At 44.6% G+C, this 13962-nt stretch overlaps 2 protein-coding genes across 2 annotated transcripts; one reads left to right on the top strand and one right to left on the bottom strand.

The window, feature by feature from the left end:
• Window positions 1–431: 431 nt before the first annotated feature.
• On the bottom strand, window positions 432–3109 carry LOC118788548 (protein CutA homolog). Its single transcript, XM_036544579.1, has 7 exons — window positions 3061–3109; window positions 2229–2294; window positions 1793–1941; window positions 1468–1527; window positions 1331–1376; window positions 1036–1085; window positions 432–641 (listed from the first exon to the last, which is right to left on the bottom strand). The coding sequence occupies exons 3-7, from the start codon at window positions 1918–1920 to the stop codon at window positions 542–544; spliced, it is 384 nt and encodes a 127-aa protein (XP_036400472.1). The 5' UTR covers window positions 1921–1941; window positions 2229–2294; window positions 3061–3109; the 3' UTR covers window positions 432–541.
• Window positions 3110–3138: 29 nt separating this feature from the next.
• On the top strand, window positions 3139–12155 carry LOC118780827 (eukaryotic translation initiation factor 3 subunit D-like). Its single transcript, XM_036533548.1, has 16 exons — window positions 3139–3245; window positions 4945–5074; window positions 5401–5446; window positions 6004–6140; window positions 6513–6598; window positions 6837–6909; window positions 7132–7253; window positions 7605–7737; window positions 8147–8294; window positions 8773–8903; window positions 9354–9439; window positions 9913–10042; window positions 10563–10705; window positions 11137–11329; window positions 11572–11665; window positions 12042–12155. The coding sequence occupies exons 2-16, from the start codon at window positions 4952–4954 to the stop codon at window positions 12053–12055; spliced, it is 1659 nt and encodes a 552-aa protein (XP_036389441.1). The 5' UTR covers window positions 3139–3245; window positions 4945–4951; the 3' UTR covers window positions 12056–12155.
• Window positions 12156–13962: the final 1807 nt, after the last annotated feature.

Below are 13962 nucleotides of genomic sequence, written 5' to 3' on the forward strand. Positions count from 1 at the left end.
TGCTTTGATCTGGGCCTAGGACACCTTGGGGTCAGGGACTGCTGGAGGATTGTTAAATACCAGCAGATAAGCAATGCAGGTAAGTGGGGAAATGTCTCCACCTAGTGGCTCCAAGACTAACATCGACTGATCAAATCTGATCATCACAGACACACCACCCACCTAGAGTGGTTGCTTTTCACTCTCGGTCTTTGTATTGAGGATATTAAGACTACATTAATGATGTACCATAAATAGCCTCTCAAGATTCACTTCAGTTTAATGTTATTAAATTGGTGTTGCTAATGGTAAATTAAATCTGACATCATGATTATTCAACCAGGATCCTCACTGGTTGAAAGGTGAAAGACTACATTAGTGCATACTTTATTGAACAAAAACACAAATAAAACACGCTGGCATGTCAAGCATTTCCAGTTCACTCAGTTGGCTTTATTTTTACCTCTCTTGCCCTCTCAGACAGATGAAATGCATTACTGCAAACGGGAGAAAATGTCACTGAACCTCCAAAAAAAAGTCCACTGGTGGCGGTAGAGAGAAGTCACTCAGGTACAACATCACCCAGCCACTTCAGGTAGGGTGGGTTTCCCTGGTCTATGGGCAGACTGATGACCTCGGCCACTTCATACGGATGATTTGACCTGCAAAATGTACCATAACCTTTTTGTGTTTTTTACTCATCAAATTACATTATGGCATGCTGAAAAGGTAACAATCTCAGGGCTTACAACAACGTAATAAATCATAATTGAGGTTTGAGAGGTCCAGCCCAGTAGTTGATGTGCACACTTAGTTTCACCCCGATGAAAGTCTAATTTCACAATACTACTTTTAAATCATTCATATTTCAATGTATGCAATAACCTGTTCACAAAACATTAATCTAAATCTTGTTGAACATGGTGATTTACTGATACCTTTATATCTGAGGTTGCACTACATTATCAATGGCCCAACTGGTTAAACAATCTACAAAAGCATTACAGGACAGAACATGTAACTTGACAAATAACATCCTCTAATCTACAGGCTCACCTTACATATTCTGCCAAAGCTGAAACCTTTGAACTTCTGGTTTTAATCATCTAAAAGGGGGAAAGATGTTATGCATTAAAATTCATGGCTAGACTACTGAGAGCATGCCCTTCCGAAGAATTCAATGATAGAAGTGAATATTGTCAAATTTCCATTAACAGATTCCAAGTTCATTGTGGAAAGTGACACTTTAATAATTTGAACAGTGTGGTGGGTTCAATATCGCTCTGGGATAAAGTGATTAAATTGATCTGTATAAACCAGAGAAAACACAGACCTGGTAAATGAGACTCACCAGTAACACCTCATTGTCCTCTTCGATCTTCCCCTGCCACTCGTATCTGAAACCCAGAGGAGTTGCACTTTATGTCGCAAACTTTTCTGTGAATGTGTGTGGTGTCTATATGAACCAGAGCTTTTGCCAACACTCACACTGACATGATCTTTGGCACAATGTTGACACAGGCAGCCAATTTCTTCTCCACCATTCCTCTGGGAAAGATAACATGGTACATTGAGATTATAAACGTTACCAAGCACACTAACCTAACACTGGATATGAAGATGGCGTGGCTGATGTACATGCGTCTGTATTCATGCTATGATCAACTGATGATCTGTGATTCACACTGGTGGGCAAATGGATGGAACAAAAAAAAAATTCACAAGACCTCAAAATGGTATCAGTCCACAAAACCACTATATGGCTTTTTAAAATCCCAGAACATTTCTAGCATCAAGGCATTACCCTCTTTACCTGGCCAGGTCTTTGGCCACCTGCTCATTAGGACAGGTGACGAAGGCTGCAGAGTGTGTACCAGACGTGTACGATTCGGACGCCATGGAAAATGCTCGCAATCCCACAATCCTCAGCAGTGGGAGCATTAAACAGCTCAACAATACAGTCTGGAGGTACCATGGAAACAGGAAGTAAGACATATGATTATTCCCTTCAGGCTAGAAGATGGCTTTCAATGTTCAAGGTAACTCATAGTCCACGAGATGAACAAATATTCAATGTCTCCCACTAAGAATAACCAACACACTAACTGCAGGCCGAGTTGCATTGTACAGTATGTTCCTTTGTAAGCATCCGTCTGGTTCATATAATGCATTCTTTAATGCAGACTCCCACTTGTCACCATTTCTACCAAGTTCAGCATTTTTAAACGTTTTCCTTTGTGGACACTCACCACAAACACAGTTCTTAAAGGTACTCTTTGAAATCCCTCCAAACTCAAGAATCCAAAGTGCGTCACCTATGACGAAGACATTCATAAAAAGTTACTGATTGTCAGGTGAAAGGAGGCGTGACGGCATAAAGAGCTGGCTACCAGCCTACAGATGCAGTGTAGCTGGTCAGCCTTTTTGTGTTAGTTTTGGGCGTCAACGGAACCCTTCTGCCGCTACTCCGCGCAGTATGAACCCCAATGGTGTGTATGGTAGTTAGCTAGGTTGTCAGAAGCTTGTCAGAAGTGCTGCAAATATTTAGTCTTGAATTTATTAGGGAGCTATGGATCGCAGTAACAAAAAATCGTAACAGTAAAATAATTGTTGTAATGTAGCAGCAGCAACAATTGATAGTGATTGTACGTATAAGCTACTTTTAAATATCAGTTATGTACACCAAATCATTCCCTGTCACTTGCAACACTCAATTTTTCTGTCACTCTTGCACAGTACAGTTCCTTTAGTTTTTGAACGATCTCAGATTGGCTAGTTAGCTTCTGACCAACCAAGTCAAACATGGTATAATTTACCAATTGGCTCGTCGACAAACTAGTTTGCTGAATATGGGTTTTCTACGGATTTACGGTGTGGTGTACGTTTCCAGCAGAAAAGCACCTAGCCAGTTTTACAGTTGACTAACAAATGCTAGCAACCCCACGAGCTAGCTAACTCATTTTAGTAAAGTTGTCTACTAGTTCGTAGAGTAAAATTAATCGACTGAACTCAATAATTAATTCATGGGTATAACGCATGGCAAAAACACATGTTGAAAGCATTTACTCCCCAATAACGCACCTGCGAGTGGGTGTGTATGAAGTGGAATGTCGTAAAACTTTATCACGACAGGAAGCACAGACCGCTTTACGACGCTGTGTTTGATCCTTTTCCGCCGGCATACTGGAAGATGATATGTTAAAAATTTTGAGGTTCATGGACAGTACAACTTGCTAACATCCTTCGATTTACAAGCTGAGAACAAGGTATTAAACACTTGTACTTGCGTATTAAAGTGAGTGTTGTTGTTGTGTGGCATTATTTATGTGGTTTGGAAAGTTAATAGTGTTTTATATCCTCAGATCCTCCTTGCTGGCTAACTGGCGAGTACCGGTAGCTAGCAATTGGATACTATTCGTAAATGCTGTAATAGACACATTTGTCCATACTAAGTGTTTCAGTTGTCTTTAGCCAGTTAACAAATGCTCTTTCGACTATATTCGTCGTCTTGCGAGCGAATGACAGATTCCTGGAAGTAACGAACGACTTAACTAGTGTGACATTTTGCTAATGGCTGCTAAATGTAGCAAAAATTGCAGAAAGATTGCCTGCAATATGCTGGCGCGGTGGAACTGCATGGACGGGATCCTAGTTTAGGTATTTAGAAAAATAACTACGAAATGTAAGTAAATATGGCAGTGACATCTTGACACAGACCCATGTACGTATACCCTCAATTACACAGAGTAAACCTGAAGCCGGTTTGTTTGATACCCAGTTGGCTAATAGGTGATGTGCAGCATACGTCGTGTATTAGCGGGATGTCCAACAGTTGCTGTCTGATGTACCTAACTGCTTTTGCCAGCTAGCCCTTTTTCATCAAGGTGTCTTGCTTTATCATTTGTTTTCGCCCTCGACACCGACCCGTCCAGCTAGCTACAAATTTACAAGGGTACATTCAGAGCAATTGATTGCTCCGGGAATAACTTTAGTTTGCTACCGGCCTACCAACCTTGCATCACAAGTTACAAGCAAATGGTTCTGGACTGAGGGGTAATATGCTACGCATGATTGCCCTTTTGAAACTGTCAGAGGCATATTATTATAAACACAAAAACACATAATAGGTAACTGGGGCACTGCTGTTGTACCCGTGGGCAAGTTCGGCGCCAGGAGAAAATACAGAGAGGTGCGATTGCATTCCACGGGGGTGCATAAACAGTCATAAATACTATGTAGACATCGGGATATAAGGAGATAACTGAGGGGAGCACTGGGGTTCATCTGGAGGTGCAATGCATCCCCACTGCGCCGGGCCTGATCTTGGGCAAGGGACTTAACCCCAAATTGCCTCAGGAAATATCCAGCTGTATAAATGGGTAACGTGGAAAAAAATGTAACCCACATGAGTCGCTCTGGATAAGACGGTCTGTTAAATGACAGTAATGTAATGTAACTCGATAATTAGTCACGTATAGCTACAGGATATGTCTTTCTCTGTTTAATTAAAATATGGCCAAGTCCCATATTTCTGCTGATATCGAACTACATGTCAGCTATCACATGTTACACAACCAACTGAAATGGTAATACTAGTCTCAGAATTACTTAATTTGGGTCTATGATGACTAGTCCACTGCGCAAGCTGACATGTACCATGTGCATGTTTGGAGAAAGCAGTGCTGAACATCGTCTGAGGCCTTGACCGAATGGTCTCTAAGCACAGGTTAAGACTTTGACCACTAATAGAAAATTCGGTACACTTTTAAGCTTAATTTGAATCCCCCTGCAAAAGCCAAGGCTACAATAGCAGGATGTGACAGCAGACTTTCTGTACTAAATGTATTTGAGGGCTGAGCATCTGCTACAGGTGGAGGAAATAAAATGTTGAGAGACTTTTTGTTTGATGGTTGGGGATAGTTCATTTATAGATGAATAATCTCTTGGTTCCCTTCTTCATCTCAGTCAGATCATGGCGAAATTCCACGCCCCTGTGATCCAGGACAATCCCTCGGGCTGGGGTCCCTGTGCTGTCCCAGAGAAGTTCAAGGACATGCCCTACCAGCCCTTCAGCAAGGGGGACCGACTGGGCAAGGTGAGTGCCCTCATAAGCACAGGAATGTTGAGCAGTGTTACAAAGAATACCCTCACACACAACTGAACAGCAATAGGCTATGCAGTTAGCACAGGAGGAATGCCCTTGCACACCCTTACGACAGTGAGCTATCTACACACACTTCAGTACGCTAACGAATAGTGGTCTTATCTATATTAGTGACAAGCATGTGATTTTTTTCAGTTTGATTTGACATGAGTCATTATGGAACCAGTTAACATGGAACATGTTACATCGTATTAGGTATTAAAATATTCATGGTGTTTTACCTTCTCAAAATCTTTGACTGTCTCTTTTCCCTGTAGGTGGCAGACTGGACTGGAGCTACTTACCAAGACAAGAGATACACAAGTGAGTCTAAATCAGATTCAAACGATCAAGTCGTTATGAACTCCTGAAGCTGCTTAATAACAAACTGATCATTTAAATCAGCTGTGTTGGAGCAGGGAGAGATCTAAAACATGCAGGACAAGGGGTCTTCCAGGAGAGGTTTGGGAAACACTGGCCTAAATCTACCTCCTAAGGACATGCAGTTATTCAGGAAGTAGTGTCTGAGCCTCTTCGGTTCAGAATTATTGAGTTTCTAAGCAGCTGAAATGTCAAGCTCACATTTCATGCCCTTTTATGATCAATTTCAATGAATTCCCCTCAGAAAATATTGAACTTTATTGTTTTAGTGGTGGATAAAATGCAACTATCAGTCTTTTGAGCGAAAAAGATAGATGTTGATGTACTATATGACGGGGATATTTCAAAGTAGGATTAATACACAGACCACTGATTGTTACTGAGAATGAAGTCTTGCTGTTTGTAAGAGGTTAATACTGCCAGTCATGTGCAGTTACTGTTCCTGCCCATTCCGTAAGCCACTGTGCTAATCAAAGGGTGTGTGCGTGTCTGTGTTACAGATAAGTACTCCTCTCAGTTTGGAGGTGGCAATCAGTATGCCTACTTCCACGAAGAGGATGAGGCGAGCTTCCAGCTGGTGGACACGGCCAAGGCACAGAAGTCAGCCTACCAGAGGAACCGCATGAGGTTTGCGCAGGTATGGAGCTGGGCTGACTGGGTGACGTGCGTGTGCATGCATGCTAGCATATGCAGCAAATGCTGCATCATCGGAACCTTTGCAATTAATAGTCTCATAGTTTTCATTGTGTATACACAGATCTAATGTAAAAGCTCAGATAGGGATATTTATAAAGATGTAACTCTAGTGGCAGTGACTGCTGAAGCATTACTGAGTGAGAACTGTCTGCTAATATATAAGTAACCTTTCTGTTTTATCATAAAACATTAATAATAAGAATAATAAGAATTAAGTCAGTTGCAATGTACAGAGTTACTAATGTTCCATGGTTGATGGTACAGTGTGTCTGTGACATTGGAGCTGATTGTGGATGGTGTGTGTGATTGACAGAGGAACCTGCGCCGAGATAAGGACCGCAGGAACATGACCCAGTTCAACCTGCAGACTCTGCCTAAGAGCGCCAAGCAGAAGGAGAGGTGAGCTGTTCTGCCGGCCGTGCGTGCACTGCACAGCGACCTAATCAGCACACAGTATATGAGAAAAATAACTTCACCGTGTACTTGGGCCGAAATGCAATATATCTGCGTATGTGGGAAGTGAAATATTAATTTTTCTTTTGGTAGGGCTGACCTTTCCAGAATGTTAAGCACACAGTAATATCTCCTGGCTTCGTAACAGGCGCACTGTCTCTCTCATTTCTTCTTCCGTGATCAGGGATCGCATGCGCCTGCAGAAGAAGTTTCAGAAGCAGTTTGGTGTCCGTCAGAAATGGGACCAGAAGTCCCAGGTACGAGGAACTTGTCAGTCGTACTGTAGACCATGTTGTCTCACCTTTTCACTGGAAGAAGTTGTATTTTTATGTGGGCGTTTTTCTTACCTGGCGTCTTCATCCCCCCACCCTCCTCTTGCTTCCCCTTCTGTCCCACACTTTCTTTCCTTCATCCCCTCTCTCTTTTTGTCCTGTTACCCACCCCCTTCGCTCCTGTCCTTCCCCGACCCCTCTGTTCAGGCCCAGCTGAAGCCCCGGGACTCCTCGGTGGAGGTGCGCAGTGACTGGGAGGTGAAAGAGGAGATGGACTTCCCCAGGCTGATGAAGATGAGATACATGGAGGTGGCCGACCCTGTCGACATGTGAGTCACCGGTTCTGCCGCAGTAGTATCCACTGTTTCCCTGGAAACGCCGAAGCAAGGGCGACTTCCTGTCCCTACAATAAGCGCCTACTTTCACCGGACACGCAAGTCACACAACAAGAATAACCTGAGCTGTGAGCGAGAAGAGTCTGGTCCAGCGGCATAAAGCGTACAGCGAAGGAATCTGCGAGTAACAACAGTTTACATAAGCAGTGCGTGTCAGGAGGAGGAGGGGGGGGGCTGGAAATGGGGGTGCTCTGTGTTGAGTCACTGCGGTGCTCTGTGGATCTGTGGAGATGAAGCTGACCTCATCCTCTCACGTCTCTAATCGTCTCCCCCTCCTCCTCTCAGCGAGTGCTGTGGCGCTCTGGAGTATTATGACAAGGCCTTTGATCGTATCACCACCCGCAACGAGAGGCCATTGAAGAGCATCAAGAGGATCTTCCACACCGTCACCACCACTGATGACCCTGTCATCCGCAAGGTATGCGGCACCACACACACACTCACCTGTGTGTACCAAGACCAGGCAAAACCAAGGAAATGGGTCCAGGGCTGACAGACTTTTTACCTTTTAAAATACAAGACCAAGTACGAGGAGACACTGATTTATTGATTTTGTGTGATTTATTGATTCATAGGACAGGTAAAATTACTTAGTCTGAACTGGCTACTAAAGTAGACATTTCACACAGCTACTCTAGAAGTGCGCTCAGATTGTTTAATGACGCTCAGGTATAAGTTGCTGTTGTCATGCAGCTTAACTGCTGACTGTAGTTTCACACAGGGATGGTTTGTTGTCATTGTTTCTTGGGGCATGTTTTTGTTCATGCCGACTGAATAGAGATTCCTGTGTATAATTTAGCATATGCTTCCCTCTGCTTCCTCTGCAGCTGGCTAAGACCCAGGGCAATGTGTTTGCCACCGATGCCATCCTGGCCACCCTGATGTGCTGCACGCGCTCAGTGAACTCCTGGGACATCATCGTTCAGAGAGTGGGCAACAAGCTCTTCTTTGACAAAAGAGACAACTCAGATTTTGGTGAGCTCTGCATTTTGCTGCTTTCTGCAGGACTGGTGTGGAGAGCAATCAGTTATAGTTCCTCATCTTAAAACAGCATGGAAGGCTAAGTTAAATGATGACACTCTGGGTGCATGCAGAGCCCTAGTAATAAAGTCATGGGAAAGGACTGTGAAAACCTCTTTTTCCACCTTTTCCACTACCCAGTCCTCTATTTCTGTACAGTGGGGGGCAAAGGATATGTGTGATCTTAAGCTTCATACACATGCTGTATGAGCACCTTGAAGGGCCAAAATTGCATGTGAACAGAGCAGTGCCCCTCCCTCTGGGTCTTGTTTTTTTTTGTTTTTTTTGCCTGTTTGCATTCTTTCCATCTTCTAGCCCTGTCAACAGCATTGGAACTTCCTGTTAGAAAAGAGAATCTCATAGGATGGAAGAGATACAGGAGCCGAATATCTGGTTATATTACAGAGTATCTGTGACTATCTGCCTCTCGCAGATTTGCTGACTGTGAGCGAGACGGCCAATGAGCCACCGCAGGACGAGGGCAACTCGTTCAACTCACCCCGGAACCTGGCCATGGAAGCCACCTACATCAACCACAACTTCTCACAGCAGTGTCTGCGCATGGTACGTCTCCCACGGCAACCCGGTAGATCACCATTTCCCACTGTTTCTCGAATTATCTTTAGTCAGATCCAGCTCTTCAGCCATACGAACAGCATTAGCTTACATCTTTCTACGGCGCTACAAGTGATTAACGGTGGTCTGGAAAAGCTCCAAAGGGAATTTGTTTTGCACATGACTCTAAGCATAGACATGCACGTTAAGTAACGACATGACAATTGGGGAAACAATTTAACATTCAAGCAAGGATAACAGGTCAGATTTGAGTTTCGAGCCATCAGGCACCTGGCGCTGGGGTTGAAAGGGTGGATACTGTGACTGAACAGGACAGTGTCCCAGCAGAAAGGGGAGATGGGTGTTTGATAGTGTCCCAGGCTGGCTGCAGAGCCCCACACAGGGAGTGCTTGCACATTGGCTGTACAGCTGGTCTTACAAGAAAATCGTCCCTCTCAGGGTGGAGAGAGGCACAAGTTCCCCAACCCCAACCCGTTTGTGGAGGAGGACATGGATAAGAGCGAAGTGGCCTCTGTTGCCTACCGGTGAGTCCTGACCTCTGCTGTTCACTCCTAGTACTGCACTCCAGCAGTTTTTTTTTTGTGTTTGAGTTTGGAGTATCTGAGTGTTTTAGAACATTTGCATTTGCGTTTACATTTATTCATTTGGCAGATGCTTTTATCCAAAGCGACTTACATAGATTACAGTTCTTTACAATGTTATCCATTTATACAGCTGGATATTTTACTGAGGCAACTGTGGGTTAAGAACCTTGCCCAAGCAGCAGTGTCCCAGCGGGGATAGAACCGGCAACCTTTCGGTTACGAGTCCTGCTCCTTAACCACTGTGCTACACTGCCGCCACTGTTGCTCTGTGTTTGAGTGTGTCGCATGAGCTTCAGTAGATAAGCATTCATCACTTGATGGGCTGCTGGATGCCTCAGACGTAGCAGTCATGCGTGTTGCAAAGACAGGGATATTTTTGTGATGGGATCGCCCCCTCTGTCTGTGCGTTTCAGGTATCGGCGCTGGAAGCTGGGAGACGACATCGACCTGATCGTGCGCTGCGAGCACGATGGTGTGATGACCGGAGCCAGTGGGGAGGTGTCCTTCATCAACATCAAGACCCTGAACGAGTGGGACTCCAGGGTGAGCCCGTCCCTCCATCCTCATCAGCCAATCCGCAGGGCCGACACATGTCAGCTCTGCTTGCATCAGCCAATCAGCCTGGCTGTCTTATGCCTGCCCTACCCTCATCAACCAGTCAATATGGCCCTCAGATGTCAGATCCATCCTCACCAGCCAATCGACATGGCCCTCACATGTCAGATCCCTCTTCATCAACCAATCTGCATGGCCCTCATGTCACCGCCGTCCTTATCAAACAATCTGCACATCCTTCACGTGTCTGCTCCATTATGACCAACCAATCCACACTATTTCTTTACACTCACATCTGATGCTGTACAGTGTCAAACTTTTTTGTGCGTGGGTGTGTTTCCTCTCAGTATTTCCAGTTTACTTTGATAGGCGGCTAGTACGTTCAGGATGGGGAGGAGAGAATTGTGTGTATGATATGAAAGGTTGGGTTCTCCTTTGGAAACTTGCAGAAAGCCCACAGATATTTGTAGCTGCTGTTCGTTAATGTTGTGTGTCTTTATGCTGTCAGTATTGCAACGGTGTCGACTGGCGTCAGAAGCTGGACTCGCAGAGAGGGGCGGTTCTGGCCACAGAGCTGAAAAATAACAGCTATAAACTGGCCCGCTGGACCTGCTGTGCCATGCTGGCTGGGTCTGAATACCTCAAACTGGGGTGAGCAACACACACTAACCCACGCTTTCAAAGTACACACAGTGTAACACACACACACACACACACACACAGCACTGCACACAGTAACCTGCACTCTTAAAGCGCACACACATGCTAATGCGCACACAGTCTAACATGCACACACAGTGTAAAGCGCACACTTTAACGCACACACAGTGAACCGGTGATCCGGCTTAGTGAAATTCCTGCGTAGTGGATGAGAACATTCTTCCGCAGTATTTATTTATAACTGTATTTAACTGTATTTATTTAATGTTTGTTCTTTTTTTTTTGCCTGTGAGATGTCTTTAAGTTTTAAAGGAAGCCGACTCTCTTTTCCATCGTTGTCCTTTGACTGCACGCGCTGTGAGGTTGCTGCGGTGAGAGGACGGCAGCCAGGGTCACTCACCGTCTCTCCTGCCCCTCCGCAGGTATGTGTCCCGCTACCACGTGAAGGACTCCTCTCGCCACGTGATCCTGGGCACCCAGCAGTTCAAGCCCAACGAGTTTGCCAGCCAGATCAACCTGAGCATGGAGAACGCCTGGGGCATTCTGCGCTGTGTCATCGACATCTGCCGCAAGTTGGACGAGGGCAAGTACCTCATCCTCAAGGACCCCAACAAGGTGAGCCCCGCGGGCCCCCCTCCCCCCCCCCCTCCCCCGCGAGCCCAGCCACATTATACAGCCCGCGGTGTAGAATACCCTGCACTGCGGATAGATAACAGGCTGCTGAAGCAGCAGCCCTGCTATGTGAACTGCAGCTTTAAACATGCATTGAACACAAAGGTAGAGGGAGAGCAGTGTGTTGGATCTGAGCTGATAAAACTTACCTCTGTGTGTTTGTGTGTGTGTGTGTGTGTCTACAGCAAGTAATTCGGGTGTATAGCCTCCCTGACGGAACATTCAGCTCTGATGAGGATGAGGATGAGGAAGAGGAGGAGGAAGACGAAGAGGACGAAGGTAAGAAGGATAGGTGTGGGGTTTTATCTTAATGCAGGTGTGTCCTTTTTATGTATAGGTATCCTTTGCATAATGGTCTCCATCACCTGGCAAATTAGCTTGATGAATGTTTTTTTCCCCAGAGCAAGAGCATAAAGTTCAGAGTTGGGTGTGATTTTTACTGTTCTTTCCTTAGCAATACTCCCCAAATATCTGGAGGGGGAGCCCAATTTCAGTAACTGCTTTTAAGAAGACATTTTAGTGAAGTGGCAACATGCCCAGCTGTATTTTAGTGGGCCTCTGACCTTTAACAAATGCAACTGTGATGTGGTGACAGCATTCGACGGCCGCATTCGCTGACTGACATCTACTCCCCTTTTCCCCGCCCCGCTCCCAGATGAGGAGAACTGAGCCAATGGAGACAGCACACGTGACCAAACGAGTCGGCACAACATACAGCCACTCTTGCACACGATCGATGGGAGGAATTAAACATCAGCAATGTTTCAAACCCTTTGCTCCTGTCTTTATTTCACACAAGGAAATCCACACGCTTCATCATAAAACACCAGTGACCGCATAAACGAACCGACTTGTGAAATGCGGAAGCATGCATTGAATGTTGCACCTCTAAGCTGTTGTTCTAAGTTATACTGCTGTGTGTGGGGAAATGTCAGCAGTATTTGAGGGCTCCTCGGGGAGCGTGTTAGCGCAGCGTGAGTTTGAGGTGGGTTTTGTCTGAGTTCCGAGTTCTCACTGGAGGATCAGCTCAAGAATGTCCACAGCTTTAGATTTTCTCTGAGGTCCCTTTGTCACATTTACTTTTTGAAAACTAGGAGTTGAACTAATCATTTTGGATATTTTTCTTTTTCATGTTTGAAATCATGCAATTGAAAATAAGCCAACTGATATAGATAAGCATAGCAGATCATTAGGTAAAATCTTACATTTTGTGTACTGGTAACCTCTTTGGGAACTTTTTCAAATTATGGAAGAAATGAAAAGGATACATTTATAATGTTTGATTTCAAGCTGAGTCATCGCCTTGCTGACTTACTCGGCCTCAATCACTGAAACAAGCTTGTAATACCAACTCAAGACAGCTGGGGTTTCAGGTTGCCTGAAGAGTAGAGCATTTTGTTTCTCTGCTGGATTTAAACAGGAATGAAATGTTCTGTGTCATTTTTCTGTCAAAAATAATGCCTTTCATGCACAAATACAGGCTAGGCTAATCCTCTGGCACTCATGAGTGCACTTCTGCAGTAATACTGAATTGTTACATTTTGCTCTGAGAGTGGTCAGTATCAGGTAAATGCATGTTACACAGTGGAAGCTATGAGTAGCATACACGTTGTCATGGTGATTCATAAAAATGTGCCTGTCACTGCAAGTACAACTTGTGACTGTATAATGAGTTTGGTATGAAGTTATGGAAGGCTTTTTTTTTTAGTTTCTTTGGAAATCTGTGTTAAAAATAGCACTTTTTGTTTCTGCGCTATAAATAGAGGTAGGAGTGCAACAAATTTGTGCCATGCAGACCTTACTGAAAGCACTAATAAAGAGCAGCGATGCATGGATTAAAGCTTTTACATCTGGAACCATGACAACGGGATATTGGGGGAAAAAAAAGCCTAAGCTCATAAAAGCAACAACAAAAAAAGCCTTTCACAATTTTGTGGCCTCTTGTCTCCTGTGTGTCTGACCACAACCGCTAAAGCTACAGCGGGGGGTAGTCATTCATGCAGGTGTCATTTTGTGCTCAGAATAGCTGGGACCATCTTTCTTGGCTCTCTTGGCAAGTTGCATTTCTTCGCTCCGCTTTGATTTTGCCTAAGTGATAGATCCTGCCCATTTGGATGATCTTCAACGCTCTGATATATAGCTTTTCAATTTTATCTTTGCTACAGCGGCCTCACTTCCCCCACAGTGAGGAGACCTCGTGGCCTCATTAAAATCAAGGTGCCACGGTCTGGCCGTAATCTTTTGTACTTTAACTGCTATTGCCCTCAGGACAGATAAACTGGAGTCAATAGTCCATTTTAAGCCTGTCGAAACTCAGGCCTTTAACTTAAATTCTCCTTTGACAGCTTTTCTGTAATGTGCTGAATCAAGACATGCATATATCAAAAGAATTAGCAATGGATGAGCGGTGTTTTAAGAAGCAGGCGAATTGCATTTTTATAACAAATGCATGCTGCACTGCAAGGTCAAAACTTCAATTAACCAAAGGGTAAGCAAGAAAAGACTAATTTTTTGGCTGAGTTGGATGCTCTCCCTCAGGTCCGACACCATCTCTCACAGACTCTGGGCGAGTTTGC

This window comes from Megalops cyprinoides, chromosome 1 (genome assembly GCF_013368585.1).
Source record: "Megalops cyprinoides isolate fMegCyp1 chromosome 1, fMegCyp1.pri, whole genome shotgun sequence".
Lineage (NCBI taxonomy): Eukaryota > Metazoa > Chordata > Actinopteri > Elopiformes > Megalopidae > Megalops > Megalops cyprinoides.